Below are 20,492 nucleotides of genomic sequence, written 5' to 3'. Positions count from 1 at the left end.
AAAGACCAGACTCCATGTAGGTTTATCATCTTTAATGAGCATTCTTGTTTGCTGATAACACCTAAATATTAGATTGATGTTGATCAGAAGATACAAATGGGGATTTAATATTATCCATTCTAAAAACAAATGGAATATACCTACAAATCTATCAAATGTGAAATAAACATCTGTCTGAAGGTTATTGCTGGTGCTTCTAACTGGTATGAGTTTGACTCAGATATTTCCTTCAGTATTACCCTGGTAAAGTGGGAGAAGATCTCACCACAGGAATGTGAAGAGTGCAAACTGGTCACCTTTGTCCCCAGAGAACACACAGGTCACATGACTAGCATCTGTATGTAAAAGTAAATTCAGACAGCCATACAAAATGAAATCAGCAAATATAATCAAGTTGTACAAGTCCACTTTGTACCGATTGGTGTCAGCAGTACCTCGAGCGTCTGGTTTTCATTTAAGTGTCTGTCTTTGAACGGAGGATGGTACTGACTACTGAACCACTGACTAATGACGTATTGGTGTTCCAGTTCTCCTTTAGGATGACAGCATACAGTGAGAGCATGGCCGTGACTGGAGACAGCCCTCTCGAAGACAAAGGCTATTGTGTGTGCCAGGCCGGTGACATCTCTGGGAAACCTTGAGGACCACAACAAGGATATGTAGTCTTTGCACCTCCTTGAACAAAGTGACATGTTCAGCTGAGGTCTGCTGGCAGTTAGGCTTCACGTAAATTCTTCAGGGTGGGTCATTCTTTCATAACTTCACAAACAGATGGGGAATGCATGCTCAGCAACAGAGCACTTCCATTTTCTACATGGAAGTGCTCTGCTGGTAAAACTGTACAAATATCTGTCGAAACCTTTCTCCTGTTTATTGACTGCATTACCAAAAAGTTTGTCCACCTTTTCTACCGTTGACTCCGTAACCTTCACTTACATCACTTCCGTAATCAATGTTTTCTCATCCTCTAACCATCTCAATGTCATACCCTTTCCTCATAACCATCTTTTCTCTTTTAAATCCATCTCTAATCACTTTTTCAAACCCTTCATGCAAATCCCACATTCACCCCTTCGCAACCAAAGCATATTTCAATTTCATGTCACCTCTGTTACCAAAACAGCTTTTTGTTAAGAGGTGCCATCAATACTATATCCCATACAACCCGTATCTTCTTAATAAACCCATCTGAATCCAGTTAAATAAAGCACACACACCCATATGTACATCTAAATATAAACAAAACACCATCCCATTATATAAACATATTGAGAATCAGGTTAGAATATAAAACGTATATAAAGAGGCACACGGTAGTTACAACCAAAGTGAAAGGTAATTTGCCCTGAGATGAGGAAATGGAATGAACAGAGGGATAAGACTAAATAAACTCACCTTCATACACAGACAATCTGTTATGATTCCCAAATCTACCCCACCCCCCTTAAGTTTAAGGCTTCCTAGCCATAAAAAAAAAAACACAGTAGCTTTTTAATACCGATTAAAGGAATGCAGATTAAATTACTTCAGTGAATATCAGGAAATACATTGTGTTCAAGTTACACAAAAAAAACATGTAATTCAAAACAACTTTTTCCAGTTAAATAAGCAAATGAAATACCCAGATGACAAATAGTTAAATGCTTCAGTCACAGTTCCCCTAAGCAAATGACTCAAGAGGAACTGACAACATTTGAAGAAAGACATTTGAGTAAGCATGGGTGTGGTGTTTACTGTCCATGAGTCACCTTTTTACAGAACCCTCTTAAATCTCTATTACTGTGGAATTGTAAATCAGAGGAAGAGTTGGGGTTAACAGTAAACTGTAAATGTTATAGACAGACACCAGTGTGACTTGTTGGCTTACATTATTATGCAGGCCAGGGCTGAGTACTGTGCATAGACAACCTGTCTAAGATGACATCATACTGTGCTTTCAGATGTGGCGTGCTGGAGAGCAAGATAAGGGAATGTCACAATGTCACAGAATATAATGTGCGTAAGCCATGGCCTGAAGCTTGTTTGAGAGTAGGGAGGTAATGTACAGCTTGGGTCAGGCAAACAAGGACATAGTGTGAGGATGTACATTACTTTCACTTCCTCAAATAGACTGATTGAGCCCATATCTGCACAGTTCAGTGTTCTGTCGAATGATTTTAGCACAAAATACTAAGAACACTTTGGGGCATCTAAGAACACTTTTACGACCACTTACTGGCCTTCTGGCAAAAATGGTCAAGTAATAATTTGTTGACTATTTAAATGTCTCCTTTAAAAGTTACTTGTGGCAAAACAGTATTGCATAGATTTCCCTTGAGCTATATCTGGCCTCATATTCTTTAAATTCAGGGACAAAATATACCTGACAAAACAAAAACACACTAGAAAGGAGCAAATCAGCTCACAATAAAATAGAATACTTATCTTAAATCAATGCATTATTTAGAAACAAACTACACAGAAACAGTGACGAATTGACGTTAGATCACAAAGGAAGCTGGCCATCTTTGGTTTGGCTGGGCGCTCTTGGATACTGGCGAGCAGTAGAACAGAACAGAAGCGCTCTTGGGTAGGCGACACTTGCCGGCAGGTTCCTTGCTGCATAAAACCAATAAAAGCAAAATAGGAGCTTGTGGGAGGGGTGCGCTTGCGTCGCTCTTTCCCCCTCAGAAGTCCCCATCTCCACCGTTGGTGGCGGCAGGTGTCTCCTCCTCAAAGCGAAACTTCTTGGCCTGGGTGTGGGGTGAGTCCAAGGTGAAGTTCTCCTTGTCCTCTGGGTCCTCGGCTGGGGCAGCCCACTTGGTACCGCTGCTCCTCTCACGGGGGGTTCGTGGCATGACAGGCTCGGTACTTGGGTATTGATGCTGCTGCCACAGCCAGGGGTGGGTCATGCAGTCGGCTGCACTGGGCCGGTCCCTGTGTGGAGAGGGTGAAGACAGACCAAGGTCAAAACCAATTATTAGAAATGAAAAGCACAAAAGCATTTGCTCCAATGCTTCCTGTCAGTAGCAGTAATTTAACCATTAGAATTCCCTGAACCTTTACTGGCTGGTGATAGTCCCGCTTACTCTGGAGTTTTGACCAGCAGCTTGCGGATGAAGTCGACAGCGAGCTCCGACACCCTGGAGAAGGCCTCTTGGCTATAGTCCACGTTGACCTGGGACACGTTCAGGTACGTCTCCTGCTTGTCATCCCCTGCAAACGGAGACTCGCCCGTCACCAGCATGTAGGCGATCACTCCCACACTCCTGAAGAATACATACACACACACACAGAATACAGTTAGTACAAATGTTTCAGAGGGTGCACACGTGTTGACCTGCAAACATACATACTTCACACAAGTGCCTTAGGCAGGCACGGACATAAATCCAGTCATAAGAGTTTGTGTTAATATTGATGACTCACCACAAGTCAGTTGCCGTTGTGATAGGCTCATAGTTCAGGATCTCTGGAGCTAAGGTGAGAAAAGGGAGAGGCCATATGATTACATCAGAACATTGTTATTGTAGAATGTCAGACTTAATTGCAGCTGGTTGAAGGAACGTTGGAGGCATGTTACATGGACGTTGCCTTACCCACGTACTCAGGCGTGCCCAAGATCTCTCGGAGCTCTCCGACCATGCCCAGTTTGCGTGCGAGGCCAAAGTCCACAATCTTTATGTCCCCCAGCGGAGCCAGGCTGGTTAGTAGGATGTTCTGGGGCTGAAAGAAAGAGGGAGGGATTGGGTGAGTAGTCCAAAAGGGTGACTTAAAGTTGTGCAGAGTCATAATAAAGCTGTCATAATACAGCAGGTCCAGACATTCACAATCCTTCCTGCATGAGATTGTGTTTACAGCAAAGATATGCAAGTGGTGATGTAAAGATGAATAAGAGAGCAAATAGGGTTGAGAGGTGTATGTACATATGTTTGTATGTGCACAGTGCACTTCTGCTTATATACTGTGTGTGTGTATATATTAAGAGGTGTGGAGGGATAGACCTTGAGGTCCAGGTGCACCACGCTGGTTTGGTGGAGGAGGTGGACGCCCTCCAGCGTCTGTCTGATCAGCCGTGTGATTTGGCCCTCTGGGAGCAGCTCATCACAGTCACAGTGGTCAAAGATCTCACCCCCCGCCGCACTGTCACACAGAGAGAGAGTAACACAAACTATCATAAAACTTTGTTGCATGTTTGCATCCATAAAACCTAGGTGGTTTTGACTCAGCTGAGTGTATAAGCTTGTTTCATATAATTTCAGGTCAGGCAACAGATAATTGGGTATTTCCAATGGAATAGCCTTCCCCTTTCAGTTCTAAAGGCACTTTGCTTTCAGGGCAGGATTAGAAAGGCTTTCCTCAAAACTCAATGAAACAAACAGGGAGGGTGGAAACATGTCTATTGACTCTCAGAATACACACGAGTGCTAAGGGTGGAGTTTCCCTTTATCTACTTCCCCAGTGTCAGATGAACTTGTAGATACCATTTTTATGTCTGTCTCCGGTATTAAGGGATTTAGAGGTAGTTTTGCGAGCCAATGCTAACTAACGTTAGCGCAATGACTGGAAGTCTATGGGAAACTGTTAGCATGCAAGTCTATGGTTATCTGTTAGTAGATACCCATAGACTTCCAGTCCTTGCGCTAGTTAGCAACTTTCTTCAAACTGCACGCAGAGAAATAATAGTATCAACGAGTTCATCGGACTCTGGGGAGGTAGATAACGGGCCTCATTGGCAAAATCCATAAGTATCCCTTTAAGCACAGAATGTGGATTGCAGCCCATCTGCATTCTAGTTTCTGTTTTGTTGGATTCAGTGTAAAGGAGTACTGATTCCAATGAAGTTCCAAGGCATAATCACACATACTGTCTCAGTTATGAGAAACTTTAAATATCCTCTGTACTGTACAAAGATAGGTTTACATAAAAAAAAGTAAACATGCATAAGTAGCGGATTTGCAAGATGAGTTAAGGACTTGACAGATGTAATGGAGGAAGCTGATGGCAGTATGGGGTGGATGTGTGAACAACAAACCTTTAAAATTGTTACTGATCGCATTGAGTGCAATCTAGAAGTTGGCCATAACTCACTATTCCAGCAGCAGGATGATGTCGTGGTCTGTCTCATAGGCAGCGTGCAGGTTAACCACGCGAGGGTTGTTGCGGGCCGCCTCCAGCACACCCATCTCGTGCACCACCTCGGCCCGGCAGTCTCGGCCCCGCCGCCGCTTCCGCAGGAACTTGGCGGCAAACACCTTCCCTGTGGACCTCTCCACGCACCGCCTTACCACCGCAAATTTCCCCCTGGCACCGAGGATGAAGGGAGGGCTGAGTCATTCATCACACACTATCTGGGTCATTTTAGTCTACGCTGAAGGAGACAACTTTGTTACAATATTAGACAAACATTACATTTTGCTTTGGATAAGTATGTCTGCATATATTATTATTTCTCCAGAGTGACTTATAGGCAGTGCATTCAACTATAGTAGGACAACCACAGTGCACTGCCAACCAAACCGTACTGGCTTTGACATTTTTTTCACAGTCTTGTCAAGCACGTTACAGCAACTAGGTGAATGCATAACCCGGCCAGCTCAGTAAGCCTATAGCTTGGCTTAGTAGTGTGAAAAGGGTTAAAATGAGGCCACTCCATACCCACACCCTACTATAACACGTTGTGGTAATCAGGATCTAAAATGAACACCTGCCACATGCCGATAGACATCTTACCCGCCAATGCCAAAATCAATTTCATCCGCCACATTAGCATTTACAGTGAAATAACTACTGCAGTAGCTGTTTTCAAAGTATTTGTTTCATAGTTGTTAAATTAATTGCTCAAATAGTCGAATCCTATATAGACTATAGCACCTTGCGTTGCAACACTGCCTGGCTGGGGGATGTGTGCACATGAAGAGCTAAGTGAAAGATTCATTTTTGGAAGCGCTGCGCAAATTAGACTAATAAAAGTTTGTCTAATTTACTTGAAACAAAAGTCTACTGAAGTGAGACATTGCCCTTGTGTTTCTTGGCTCTTTACATTGTTTTGTTCACAAGTTAGGTTGTTTCTCAATGTTTGCGTTTCAACTGCTAGGGAAAAGACAATGCTACAGTACTAGCCAGACTCAATCTCACAGGCACAACATGACTCAAGTTGCATTACTACTTAATCTCCCATGCTTAAAGGGGCAGGTGAAAATGGTCTCATCTGTGATAGTTTGGTTAAAAGACTCAGGTCACAAAAAATGAAATTAAACAATATACCACATTACTTATTACTAGTAATACATGTATTGTTTTAGAAACATTATAAAGCATGCTCATCTGCCTTTTTGTGTTTTGGTGTAATTCCTGCTTAAAAAAAAATCATATTTGAGCTGGTAAAGAAATCTGAGTGGCTGGTAGATTTTCCAATCTACCTGCCACAGTGACTGGTGGACCAAAAAGTACATTTTAGGCCCTGGTGGTAATGGTTAGCCTAGTCATCACCCCACCCTATGAGTTCTTTATTTCTTTACTTGATTGTAATGCATTAGGCCTACAAAGTTGCAGAAATTAACTCTATGCAATCATTAGAATTTTACACAGCCCAAGAGTTTAAGCTTAGGCTATCTAAAAAGGCAACTCAAAGTACACCCCATGCTATGCATATCCCTAAATGTTGACACCAGAAGTGCATTGATGTGTGAGAACTGAGAACTTACAGTCCCAATCTGATTGGAAACTGTGGCATAGGCCTACACGAATGCCGACAGTTCATGACAGGGAGGGAGGGAGCCTTATCAGCTGTAGCCTACCTTGTATGGTGGACTGAAAGAAAGTGAACTGACAGTAGGTTCGCAAACAGACCTTTTATGCCTACACATCTGTGTGTGGACATACCGCAGTCAACATCTGTCCTTCAAACTCTGCCAAGCACACTCAAAAGGCAGACGTGTTCTCCACTCAGTTGCCACACTGGTGTTTCATGCAGTTTGAGTGTTTGTACTAGACTTGGGCGGTATACCGTATACCGGAATATTCTGAAATAGCCACAGGATGTTTTTTCCAATACCGTTGAAACTATTTCTTAAGTTGAGCAATAAATGTTTATATTTGTAGGAACTTTTTAAATACCTGCAGTCAACTTGTGCAATACATTAGGAGATAAACAGTTTGCGTTCTTCATTTCACCTTGTCACATTATGAAACTTAATGTAGTTTCCCCAGAACAGTTGAACCAGTCACACGTTTGTTTGTAATTTGCACAAGGCGAGAAAGTGAGAGCAGGTGTGTAAGGACAGAGGTGGCGTTTTATATTGAAAGTCAACTGTAGTTTTCCTTCACAGAAAAGACGTTTCGTAGAAAATAGCTTAATTTTCATCAGATGACAACAGAAGTGCAATGCTATTTGGCTGGCAGCCACACAAGTAAATTAACATTACAATGAAAAAGCAAGGTATTCTTTTGCAAAAACGATGCATCAAATCAAATTTTATTTGTCACATGTGCCGAATACAATCCGGTGTAGACCTTAAATGCTTACTTAAAAGCCCCTTAACCAGTTCAAGAAGTAGTTCATAAAATATTTGCTAAATAAACTAAACTAAGGGGGGGGGGGTCAATTTAGATAGTTCGGGTGGCAATTTGATTAATTGTTGAGCAGTCTTATGGCTTGGGGGGGTCGAAGCTATTAAAGGAACCCTTTGGACCTAGACTTGGTGCTCCGGTACAGCTTGCCGTGCGGTAGCAGAGGCAATGACTGGAGTCTGACAATTTGAAGCCTTCCTGACACCACCTAGTATATAGGTGGTGTCAGGAAGCTTGGCCCCAGTGATGCTTGGCCCCAGTGATGTACTGGGCTGTACGCACTGCTCTCTGTAGCGCCTTACGGTCAGAGGCAGAGAAGTTGCCATACCAGGCGGTGATGCAACCGGACAGGATGCTTTCGATGGTGCGGCTGTAAAACCTTTTGAGGATCTGGTGACCCATGCCAAATATTTTCAGTCTTCTGAGGGGGAAAAGGCATTGGCATGCCCTCTTCACAACTTTCTTGGTGTGGACACCAAGGAACTTAAAGCTCTCAACCTGCTCCACTATAGCACCGATAATGTGAATGGGGGCATGTTCGGCCCTCCTTTTCCTGTAGTCCACGTTCAGCTACTTTGTCTTGTTCAGGTTGATGGAGAGGTTGTTGTCGTCGCTGCTGACCTCCTTATAGGCCAGGCCTGGGCAATTCCAGTCCTCGGGGCCTGATTGGTATCACACTTTTCCCCCATCCCTAGCAAACACACCTGATTTAAACTAATTGCATTGTTAACTGAAGATCATGATTAGGTGATTATTGGAGTCAGGTGTGTTAGCTGGGGCAAAAGAGTGACCCCAATCAGGCCCCTGAGGACTGGAGTTTCCCAGGCCTGCTATAGGCTGTCTCATCATTGTCGGTGATCAGGCCAACTACTGTTGTGTCATCAGCAAACGTCATGATGGTGTTGGAGTCGTGCCTGGCGATGCAGTCATGGGTGAACAGGGAGTACAGGAGGGGACTAAGCACTCACCCGAGGCTCCCGTATTGAGGATCAGCGCGGCAGATGTATTGTTGCTTACCCTTACCACCTGGGGACGGCCCGTCACGAAGTCCAGGATCCAGTTGCGGAGGGAAGTGTTTAGTCCAAGGGTCTTTAGCTTAGTGATGAGCTTTGTGGGCACTATGGTATTGAACGCTGAGCTGTAGTCAATGAACAGCATTCTCACATAGGTGTTCCTTTTGTCCAGGTGGGTTAGGGCAGTGTGGAGTGCGACAGATTGCGTCATCAGTGGATCTGTTGGGGCAGTACGTGAATTGGAGTGGGTCTAGGGTTTCCGGGATGATGGTGTTGGTGAGCCATGACCAGCCTTTCAAAGCAAGTCATGGCTACCAACATGAGTGCTACGGGGCTGTAGTCATTTAGCTCAGGTTACGTTCGCTTTCTTGGGCACAGGGACTATGGTGGTCTCCTTGAAACATGTAGCTATTACAGACTCAGTCAGGGAGGTTGAAAATGTCAGTTAAGTCACTTGCCTGTTGGTCCGCGCATGCTTTAAGTACACATCCTGGTAATCGGTTTGGCCCCACAGTCTAGTGAATGTTGACCTGTTTGATCTTACTCACATTGGCCACGGCGAGCGTGATCACACAGTCGTCTGGAACAACTGGTGCTCTCATGCATGCTTCAGTGTTGCTTGCCTCGAAACAAGCATAAAAAGCATCTAGCCCATCTGGTAGGCTCGCGTCACTGGGCAGCTAGCGTCTGGGTTTCCCTTTGCATTCCATAATAATTTTTCAGCCCTGCCACATCCGACGAGCGTCAGAGCAGTTCTAGTAGGATTCAATCTTAGTCCTGTATTGACGTTTTGCCTGTTTGATGGTTCGTCTGAGGGGATAGCTCTAGCCTTTAGCTCCATGCGGATGTTGCCTATAAACCATGGCTTCTGGTTGGGATATGTACATACGGTCACTGTGGGAACGATGTCCTCAATGCACTTATTGATGAAGCCAGTGACTGATGTGGTATACCCCTCAATGCCATTGGATGAATTCCGGAACATATTCCAGTCTGTGCTAGCAAAACAGTCCTGTAGCATAGCATCCGCATCATCTGACATCTTCTGTTTTGAGCGAGTCACTGGTACTTCATTGCTTTAGTTTTTGCTTGCAAGTAGGAATCAGGAGGATAGACTTATGGTCAGATTTGCCAAATGGAGGGCGAGATTTATATGTGTCTCTGTGTGTGGTCACTGTGGGAACAATGAGTTTTTTTTCCCTCTGGTTGCACGTGACATTCTGGTCAAACAGATTTAAGTTTGACTGCATTAAAGTCCCCGGCCACTAGGAGCACCGCTTATGGATGAGCATTTTCTTGTTTGCTTATGGCATTAAACAGCTCATTGAGTGAGGTCTTAGTGCCCGCATCGGTATGTAGTGGTAAATAGACGGCTATGAAAAATATAGATGAAAACTATCCTGGTAGATAAGCTGTAGACCACCCTATCATGAGGTACTCTACTTCAGGTGAGCAATACCTCGAGACTTCCTTAATATTAGATATCGCGCACCAGCTGTTATTGACAAATAGACACACACCACCACTCATCTTACCAGACGTAGAATTTCTGTCCCGCCGACTGTATATTATCCATGTCGTCGTTCAGCCACGACTCGGTGAAACATAACATATTAGTTAATGTCCCGTTGGTAGGATAGTCTCGAACGGAGCTCATCTATTGGCACATTGGCCAATAGAACAAAATGGTTGAGGCGGGTTACCCACTTGCTGACGAATTCTCACAAGGCACTCCGATCGCCACCACGTGTACCTCTGTCTTTTCTTCACGTGAATGATAGGGATTTTGGCTTGGTCTTGGAGAAAGAGTATATCCTTCACGTCGGACTCATTATAGAAAAAAAAAAAATCTTCGTCCAGTTCGAGGTGAGTAATAGCTTTTCTGATACCCAGAACCTCTTTTTGGTCATTAGACTGTAGCAGCAACAATTATGTACAGTACCAGTCCAAAGTTTGGACACACCTACTTATTCAAAGGTTTCTTTAAGTTAATCTTTCATTTTAATGTAGAAAAGCGCTGTCTACTGATAGAATGCCTGTTTGTGAATTCTCATCCGAGTGAAGTGCAACTAAAGCACAAAATTAAGGTTGATACAGAGGCATTTTAGATCTGTTTTCTCCTGCGTCAAAAATACAGAATTCTGCATTAACTAGCAAGTAAAAATGACTGGTTGCGTTATCTAAGCAAGTGGCGGAATTAATAAGGTGACAGGGAATCATGTAGTGTTCGCTTTCTGCCGTGTTTGAAAATGAGTTCTGTACAGCTGCCACTGCTTGATTTCCTTGCGTTTTTATCCTCTCTGTTCTCGGCCTGTCTGCTCCTCTCCACTCTTCTCTGAGCAGAGCAGGTACACATGCTGTTCCAGAGCCAGTACTATTCTTCCTTCACACAAGCATGTGTCAAAATTTTGTTCATTCGCACAATGTCAGCCTTTATGGAAATTCTCTATTCATTTTGTTAGCATTCTGGTAATAGATGCCCAATGGGCTTTGTGTTTTTTGGCCACCCCCTTGTGTACTAAAATGGTAATACCGTAAAATCCCGGGATGAGAGAAGGACGGTATAACAATATGAAAATCTGGACACTGCCCAAACCTAGTTTGTACTGTAAATTAACATTGAATTGACAATTTCACAATCTAGGGAAAACTCAAATTGCCACCCTGTACACACACACACACACACACAGGAAGTAGACAGTTAGTCTATTTCCTCTTTCTCTGTGGCTGAGCTTGCTTCCTTCGTCCTGCATTGCACTAGCAAGATGAGACACCAGGGATGGGATGTACCCTAGGCTATTCATAGACGCTCACTTCGGACTACAATACTTCTACTTACAGCTATTATGTCACTCACATCTACGTTACCTGTAATTAAATAATCATACATTCCTTTTCTCCAATTGCTGGATTTTAACCCACAGCAGCCAATCCACCAGTCATTCTGATCTTAACTCCAACCCACCGATTAACCCATCTTTCCCAGTATAATGCAATTTTGCTATTTTCTTTTGCAATACATTTAACTATGTCATAAAAGAGTCCTGAACCTACCTATTTGTACTATTTCTACAAATATACCCTAAAAATAAATACTTTACCCAAGAGTATAATGATATTTCCCATTGACCGATTGTGGTTTTTCAGAACCCCTAACAATACAGTTTGCAGGTCCATCTGAATCCTGATATAACAACCATTCCTAGACTTGCCTTCAAAAGCGAGCCACCGATGGACAGTACCATAAAATATGTTCTATTGATTTTGTTTCCTCGTGGCAGTCTGCTCAAGGCTGACTGTTCAATGCCCCATATATTGAGCACTCTTTTTGTATTAAGTATTTTATATAATAGCTTAAATGGAAAAGAACAGATTGATGTGTGAATTATTTCATATGTCAGTTCAGACCCGATGCCAAGGTATTGGGACATCAAAAACCTTATACGGTATTGCTGACAAATATTTTTACTTTAAGACATGGATACATTTTTTATTTATACTAATCATTAAGCCATTTATGGTTTTTCAATGGGTGGCAGATAAAATTGGAATAGACATTTACTTAGACTAATTATTTAATTTATTTTGTGGCAGAGCCGTGATGAGTTAACATAGGTGTGCAGTTGTCACACAACGCCACCAATGTTTCAAGTTGAGGGATGGTGCAATTGGCATGCTGACTGCAGGAATGTCAACCAGAGCTGTTCCCAGATAAATTAACATTACATTATCTACCATAAGGCGCCTCCAAATGTCGATTTAGAGAATTTGGCAGTACATCCAACCGGCCTCACAACCGCAGACCACGTGTAACCACACCAGCCCAGGACCTCCACATCCAGCTTCTTCACCTGCGGGATCATCCGAGACCAGCCACCCAGACAGCTGATGAAACTGAGGAGTACTTGTCTCTGTAATAAAGCCCTTTTGTGAGAAAAAACGTATTCTAATTGGCTGGGCCTGGCTGTGCCCCTGCCCATTCATGTGAAATCCATAGATTTGGGCCTAATTTATTTAATTCAATTGACCGCTTTTCTTATAACCTCAGTAGAATTGTTGAAATTGTTGCATGAGTTTATATTTTTGTTCAGTATATTCGATCAAAGTTGCAAGATGGCTGAACTTTTCTGGGATATGTACACCAAACATATCGACTTCACCATCCGCCCATTTAAAATCGGGAGACCACATGACAATTTAAAGTTGATCTTTTAGTGGCCATTCTGTAATATACATACACTTATCATAGTCAGGTTTTAGTCCAGAGAAACTCGAGAAATTATCCAAGTCCTCAATGAGGCCCTTCAAGGTTTAACTCGAGAGAAAACTTTAAGCATCGGCGTACATTGATACTTGTCTCTAATCCCTTATTTTTTTGCCCCTTAATGTTATCATTAGATCTGATTTTTAAAGCGAACAATTGAATGGCCATAATAGGTATGGTGAGATAGGGCAACCTTGTTTTACACCTCTTGACAATTCAAAGTTCCCAGAAGTATTTCCTTGTATGGCAGCTCTAGCAGGGCAGAAATTGTACAAACTGACTTGTTGAAAAGGTGGCATCCTATGGTGTCACGTTGAGTCACTGAAATCTTCAGTATGGGCCCTTCTACTACGCATGTTTGTCTATGGAGATTGCATGGCAGTGTGCTTGATTTTATACACCTGTCAGCAACGGGTGTAGCCGAAATAGACGAATCCACATACTTTTGGCCATGTAGTGTAGCCTATAGGCTGGGGAGCATTTTTTTTTGTTGTTGTCCAGATCATAGCAACCATGTCCTATTCCCTTGTCAGTTCATTACTTAAACAAATAGATTATGGCTATAGCATACCAATTAATGGGTTGTCATTTAGGCTGCATAGCCAATAGTCACTAAATGTTCTTCATTTAGACAGATTGCCTGAGTGGTGCTGTGATTGTCTTTTCAATAGGCCTGTGAAGGGATTTACAACACATACCTTTCTTTTGTATCTTTGATGTGGTGGGGTGTAATAGTCCATCTTTCACCTCATTTCAGTAGGCTTAGTCCAGTACCCCATCTGTCGTACATAGTCTGTTAAAAAGCTGTCCTAGTCTATACAGTTCATTCATTGCTATGTCTACCATTCTCTATATCCAGGAACCTGATATATTTTTGCTTATTTCAGTGTGATGTCTCTTCCCTGCCATTTGACCCATAGTTGTGTGGGGTACACCAGAGAAAACAGGACTCATTTTTCCCCATAGCTTTTTCTTTATGGATTCATATTCTCTGTTTCATGTAGAGGGCTCTGCTCATGTTGGTGTTGATATAGATCCGATGGCCCCATACATCAAAAGGTCTGACTCCTGACTTTTTGGCTTTGATGGCCAGTCAGAACTTTATCTTTGTTCCTATAGTTAAGGAACTTGGCGATGATGCCCCTTGGTTTGCTGATCGTGTCCCCTCTCGGGCCACCTGTTGAACGTGCTCGTTCATTGTGGGAGCCCGTGTTAAGTTCTCCTGGCCCAGTAGTTGTGGTATTACCTTTTCCAGGAATTCTTCCATTCCCGTTGTTCCACAGCATTAAGGGAAACCTAAGAAAATGAAGATTTGAACAGCGACTGAAGTCCTCCATCCCGTTGAATCTTTCAGTAATCCCCGTAATGTATTTTTGTTCAGCCACGGTTTTCACAAACCATGACACGGGCGGTTTTAAACTAATCCAGGCCTGCCAATTATTAGGGGGGCAGGTAGCCTAGTGGTTAGAGTGTTGGACTAGTAACCGAAAGGTCGCAAGATCGAATCCCAGAGCTGACAAGGTAAAAATCTGTTGTTCTGTTAACGTTAACCCACTGTTCCTAGGCCGTCATTGGAAATAAGATTTTTTTCTTAACTGACTTACCTAGATAAATAAAAGTGACAAAAAAAAAAAAAAAATATTAAAATATAAAAAAAATAAAAAAAATACTAAATATTACAAAAAATTAAAAAAATATTTAAAAAAAATTCGGCCTAGTCAAAAAATAACCTGGTGACTTGACAGTAGGTCTAAGCAAATTTGATTGGCACAGGATGAAAGGAAAAGGGTCTGCTACTCATGAGATGTGCTTCAAATGTAGGATTCAAATAGGCCTAACTGTATAAAAAAATCTTTATGTGGCTCCTTACATTCTGTTTGGTGCAGATTTTTTTTAAATTTGGTATCAGTGTGTGTATGTTTGTGGGAGAGAGAGTGGTGTGTATGTCTTAACTGAAGAGTAGAAGGTATCATGAAGTATTTTCTCCTTACAGACACAATGACATGTACAATTTATTCAGAAAGTATTCAGACCCCTTGACTTTTTCCACATTGTTACGTTACAGCCTGATTAATTGACAATACACCATAATGATAAAGCATAAACAGTTAACATTTTAGCAAATGTATTAAAAATCAAAACTGAAATATCACATTTACATAAGCATTCAGACCCTTTACTCAATATCTTGTTGAAGCACCTTTGGCAGCGATTACAGCCAAGAGTCTTCTTGAGTATGACTCTACAAGCTTGGCACACCTGTCTTTGGGGAGTATCTCCCATTCTTCTCTGCAGATGATCTCAAGCTCTGTCAGGTTGGATGGGGAGCGTCACAGTACTGCTATTTTCAGATATGTTCAATCAGGTTCAAGTCCGGGCTCTGGCTGGGCCATTCAAGGACTTGTCCCGAAGCCACTCCTGCGTTGTCTTGGCTGTGTGCTTAGGGTCGTTGTCCTGTTGGAAGGTAAACCGTCACCCCAGTTTGAGGTCCTGAGCGCTCTGGAGCAGGTTTTCATCAAGGATCTCACTGTACTTTGCCCCGTTCATCTTTCCTCTCAATCCTGACTTGTCTCCCAGTCCCTGCCGCTGAAAAACATGCCCACAGCATGATGCTGCAACCACCATGCTTCACCGTAGGGATGGTGCCAGGTTTCCTCCAGACGTGAAGCTTGGCATTCAGGCCAAAGAGTTCAATCTTGGTTTCATCAGACCAGAGATGATTGTTTCTCATGGTCAGAGAGTCCTTTAGGTGCCTTTTGGCAAACTCCAAGCGGGCTGTCATGTGCCTTTTACTGAGTGGCTTCTGTCTGGCCACTCTACCATAAAGGCCTGATTGGTGAAGTGCTGGTTGTCCTACTGGAAGGTTCTCCCATCGCCACATAGGAACTCTGGAGCTCTGGCAGTGACCATCAGGTTCTTGGTCACCTCCCTGACCAAGGCCCTTCTCCCCCGATTGCTTAGTTTGGCCAGGCGGCCAGCTCTAGGAAGTCTTAGCGGTTCCGAAATTTCTTCCATTTAAGAATGACGGAGGCCATTCTGTTCTTGGGGACCTTCAATGCTTCAGACATTTTTTGGTACCCTTCCCCACATCTGTGCCGACACAATCCTGTCTTGGAGCTCTACGGTGAATTCCTTCGACCTCATGGCTTGGTTTTCGCTCTGACATGCACAGTCAACTGTGGGACCTTATATGTGAACGACCGGCTTACGTAGCAAAATTTGATATTGCGTTTTTTTACATTGGATAAAAGTAGAGACTCAGCTACAAAATTGTATATCATACACTACAGTTGAGGAACAATGGGAAACTAATTCTGCGTTGATAGTGATAAACTTGTAAACTCACTTTTGAGAAAATGGTCTTTGAACTTTTTGAACTACTATTGGAGCGCCCTTTGTCTACACCCATTCAACATCGTTCACACCCTCTTAAGCTTTAGCCCCACCCATCTCTTTAAGGGTTCATCCGAATGTACTAACAGCAGCAGTCAAGCACCCAAGCTAACTTGCTAGCTACTTCCAGACATCTAAGTGAGAGACAACAGCTCACTGAACATTACTCGCCCTAGCAGAGCTGGTTAGCTGTTATGTTATTCAGAGCGTTGGTGACTGCAACTGTGCTGTCAGATTGTCCATTCGTAAATTCAGAACGTTTCGCGTTCAGAGAGCACACCGGACGCTCTGGCCGATGAGTCGGGTTGATCCGAACGTTCTGACCTCACAACTGCAGTCAAGCACCCAAGCTAACTGGCCAACATTGGCTAGCTACTTCCAGACACATAATGAGAGAACACCCCACTCTGACCATTTTACTCACCCTAGCAGAGCTGGTTAGGCTGTGTTCATGTTATCCAGAGCGTTGGTGACTAACTCTGCTGCTGGCAACAATTTAATTACGCTATTTTTCCTATGCAGTATTCTATTATACAGTGAACAGTGTGAGGTTCAATTAAATATTTGTTGTATTGAGTAGAAGTGTGAATATCAGTTTTTTGTGTAGCACATACGCATAATGTTTAGAAAATGGGAACAAGCGGGTGGGCAAACAGGGCGCTAGGCTACTCAGTATAGTGATACGTCGCCTGGTATCATATCATTATTAAAATGTTGGTATCGTGACAACATTAATTTAGATAGAATAGTAAAAACAAATAAACAGTTCTACAAAGTGCCTGCCCTGCCACAAAATCCTTTTTTATTAAAATACATTGAGTATACCGAACATTAGGAACACCTTACTAATATAAAGTTGCAGCCCCCTCCCCTTTTTTCCCCTAAGAACAGCCTCAATTGGTTGGGCATGGACCCGTAAGCGTTCAACAAGGATGCTGGCCCGTGTTGACTCCAACGCAGCCCAGTTGTCCTTCGGGTGGTGGACCTTTCTTGATACACACAGGAAACTGTTGAGCATGAAAAACCCAGCAGCGTTGCAGTTCTTGACACAGACCGGTGTGCCTGACACCTACTACCATACCCCGTTTAAAAGGCACTGAAATAGTTTGTCTTGCCCATTCACCCATTGAATGGCACACATACACAATCCATGTTTAATTGTCTCAAGGGTTGAAAATCCTTATTTTAACATGTCTCCTCCCCTTCATCTCTACACTGATTGAAGTGGATTTAACAAGTGACATCAATAAGGGATCATAGCTTTTACCTGAATTCACCTGGTCCATCTGTCATGGAAAGAGTAGAGAAGTTCAGATCTCTATGCTGATATTTGTTTACAAGGAGTACATGATGTATTCCTAAATAGAAATGTAGAAGCATACAAATAAATCAAAGAGAACAATTAAAGTATTTCAGTGTTACTGATAAGAAACGGCTAAAAGTTCATGAATAAAAGTTTTCGGAGTGATCCATGGTCAATGTACCTTTAAAAATGTCAGCTGCCCATTTAAGGGATGGTCGTTACCACGGTAACTGAGCACTGTCTTGTCTGTGAAGAAAAAAATCTTTGATAGCATCTTAGCAGCAGACAGTTGCACCAAACTCAAACTACCTAGCGTGTGAACAAAACGATATAACTGGCCAAGAAACACGACAGTAGTCATACTTTGGTAGCCTTTCTCAATTCGACCATCTACATGTGGGCTTTGGATTGAATTTTTGCATATCCAAATGCTCAGTGTGACCACCCGCCAACGTGGCTGGGTGAAATAGGCATTCTTACCCACCAATGACAAAATCTAACTGCATTTGGCGGGTGTTCACTGGAAGACAAAGGAGGCCACCTGTACTAATGACCTATCTAGCATGCTTCGAACACCCCTGTGTAACAGAAGAAAGCCGCCAGAAATGTGTTGTCACTGAAAAATACTGTTGGCTGCAACTGTGATGAAGCCGGCTAAAACAGTGTACAGTAAGTGTATATTTTGCATTTGTGAAATATTTTGATGTGATATGAAAGTAAAGGGCTTTATGTTTCTAGAACTGTATCGCAACTAATAATCAATTCATGTTTTGGAGTATTTGGCTGTTTTGTCTTCCAGAGACAGTCTACCTCTGAAAATAACACAAGGTCTTTGGAACATAAGGAGTAACGGTCGGACCACATTCACTCCTTAAGTATACATTCTTGGGCTAGGGTGTACCTAGTAATGGGTCCTTTATGGTAGGCAACACATGTTAGGTTTGGGACAGGCACACGTACAGCGCTTATAGTCACATCTCTTTGTGAGGATAGGTCACAAAGGTTAGGCTATCTACTTACAAAAGGACTGAGGTCATCCTGTTTGAATATGGAACAAAAAATGTAACGTTTGGATTTTCCTGAAATTTGATAACAAATTATATTGGGAGAAAATCCTTTACCCACAAATCTACTACAATTGCATTTACAGTGTGATAAGCATCAAGGTTCCACATTAAAAAAGTACACAGCTGCACCATTGAGAGCATCTTGACTGGCTGCATCACTGCTTGGTACAGCAACTTCTTGGCATCACTGGGGCCGTGCTCCCTGCCATCCATGACCTCTATACCAGGCGGTGTCAGAGGAAGGCCCTATAAATTGTTAGAAGACTCCGGCCACCCAAGTCATAGACTGTTCTATCTGCTACCACACAGCAAGCAGTAGCGATGAGCCAAGTCTGGAACCAACAGGACCCTGACCAGCTTCTACCCTCAAGCCATAAGACTGCTAAATAGCTAACCAATAGTTACCCAGACTATCTGCATTGCCCCTTTTTGCACCAACTCTTTTGACTCATCACATATGCTGCTGTTACTGTTCATTATCTATCCTGTCGCCTAGTCACTTTATACCTACTTACAGTATATTTTTATATTTAACCTTTATTTAACTAGGCAAGTCAGTTAAGAACAAATTCTTATTTACAATGACGGCCTACACCAGCCAAACCCAGACGACGCTGGGCCAATTTTGCGCCGCCCTATGGGACTCCCAATCACCGCCGGTTGTAATACAGCCTGGATACGAACCAGGGTGTTTGTAGTGACACCCCTGAGATGCAGCACCACTCTGGAGCAAAATATACACACATACATACACACACACATACATACCTCAATTACCTCGTACCCCTGCACATGGACTTGGTACTGCTACCCCTTGTATAATCATTGTGTATTTATTCCTTGTTTTATTATTTTCCTATTATTCTCCCCCCCATGCATTGTTGGGAAGGGCCCGGAAGTAAGCATTTCACTGTTAGTATACTACACCTGTTGTTTACAAAGCATGTAATAAATACAGTTAGATTTGATAAAGAGGGATACATTTGTTATAGCTAAATATGTTATCCATCCTCGATAGGTTGTGAGTACGTTAGCTCACTAACGTTTGCTCTCTATGATGCAAAAGGCCAATGGAATGCATTGGAGTCATAACACGATCTGAGAGAAGAGGTTGATGGAATGAGAAAGTTTGAAAAGGGGACATTGTCACATTGGCTCACCTGCCCAACTCGCCAGTGATGTCATAAACACTGTCCATCGGTTCCGTATTGATAAGGGTTTGAATTTCTCCAAGTAGCCCAGTCGGTCCATTGCGGCTGTCAATCCGCCTGCGAGACATCGTTGTTGTCAGCCGGACTTCACTGTGGCAATAAATTTGCACCTGTCAAGCCGAATCAAGGCCGTAGACTATCTAGCCAGCTAGTAGCTAATGTGTTTAGCCAGTGCTAAACCAGGTATAGTAGTTAGCTTAAAGTTATTTAGTTAGCTAACGTTATAACTATTAGCTGGATAGCTACATAGTAACGTTAACTAAGTTACTAGCTAATAGCTAGCTAGTTCGAGATGCTTTAGCTGTAGATAATAACTTGCTAGTAGTAGAACAGCTGGTTAGTTACTTGAAAGACAGGTCACGAAGAACAACGGCTAACGTTCGCTAGCTAGCTATCCATCCATCTAAACAACCGTACTAGCTCCCTTTTACTTTTCTTTAATAGACAGCTAACTAACTATCGGGTTGATTGACAAACTTGCTTAAACTTTCCCTATTGACTGTGTTTATTAATAAGCGAGTTTTGTGCCTAGCTATCATCTGGCTAAAATCCTTCCTCCCGTTGATGTGAGCAACACGTCTTCAAACTTAGATTGCGGCTAATCTCGTTCGGACGGTTTTGACATTTTGTCGCCTCGTTCTGCGCAGGCGCGACGTGTCTACGTCTTTTCAACTACATCTCAATTTTCAT

The 20,492-nt window shown here is 42.8% G+C and overlaps 1 protein-coding gene across 1 annotated transcript; it reads right to left on the bottom strand.

Annotated features, from left to right (window-relative positions):
- Positions 1-17: 17 nt before the first annotated feature.
- On the bottom strand, positions 18-20,439 carry LOC106581692 (serine/threonine-protein kinase 17B). The gene is made up of 7 exons (XM_045704418.1): positions 19,752-20,439; positions 5,071-5,283; positions 3,984-4,122; positions 3,579-3,705; positions 3,409-3,457; positions 3,069-3,248; positions 18-2,916 (listed from the first exon to the last, which is right to left on the bottom strand). Exons 1-7 carry the CDS (start codon positions 19,868-19,870, stop codon positions 2,667-2,669), a joined length of 1,077 nt encoding a protein of 358 aa, XP_045560374.1. The 5' UTR covers positions 19,871-20,439; the 3' UTR covers positions 18-2,666.
- Between the last annotated feature and the right edge of the window lie 53 nt (positions 20,440-20,492).

The sequence above is a fragment of the Salmo salar genome, chromosome ssa21, assembly GCF_905237065.1.
Source record: "Salmo salar chromosome ssa21, Ssal_v3.1, whole genome shotgun sequence".
Lineage (NCBI taxonomy): Eukaryota > Metazoa > Chordata > Actinopteri > Salmoniformes > Salmonidae > Salmo > Salmo salar.
The sequence above is the reverse complement of the archived record's forward strand: the minus strand, read 5'-3'. Positions and strand labels throughout refer to the sequence as shown.

Excerpts from the sequence above, each read along its gene's own strand:
- LOC106581692 (XM_045704418.1), bottom strand. The coding sequence starts at position 19,870 with ATGTCTCGCAGGCGGATTGACAGCCGCAATGGACCGACTGGGCTACTT. Across the intron at positions 5,284-19,751 it reads ATCACTGGCGAGTTGGGCAG|GGGGAAATTTGCGGTGGTAA; the intron begins GTGAGCCAATGT and ends CCTCGGTGCCAG. Across the intron at positions 3,706-3,983 it reads TGGTGCACCTGGACCTCAAG|CCCCAGAACATCCTACTAAC; the intron begins GTCTATCCCTCC and ends TCTTTCTTTCAG.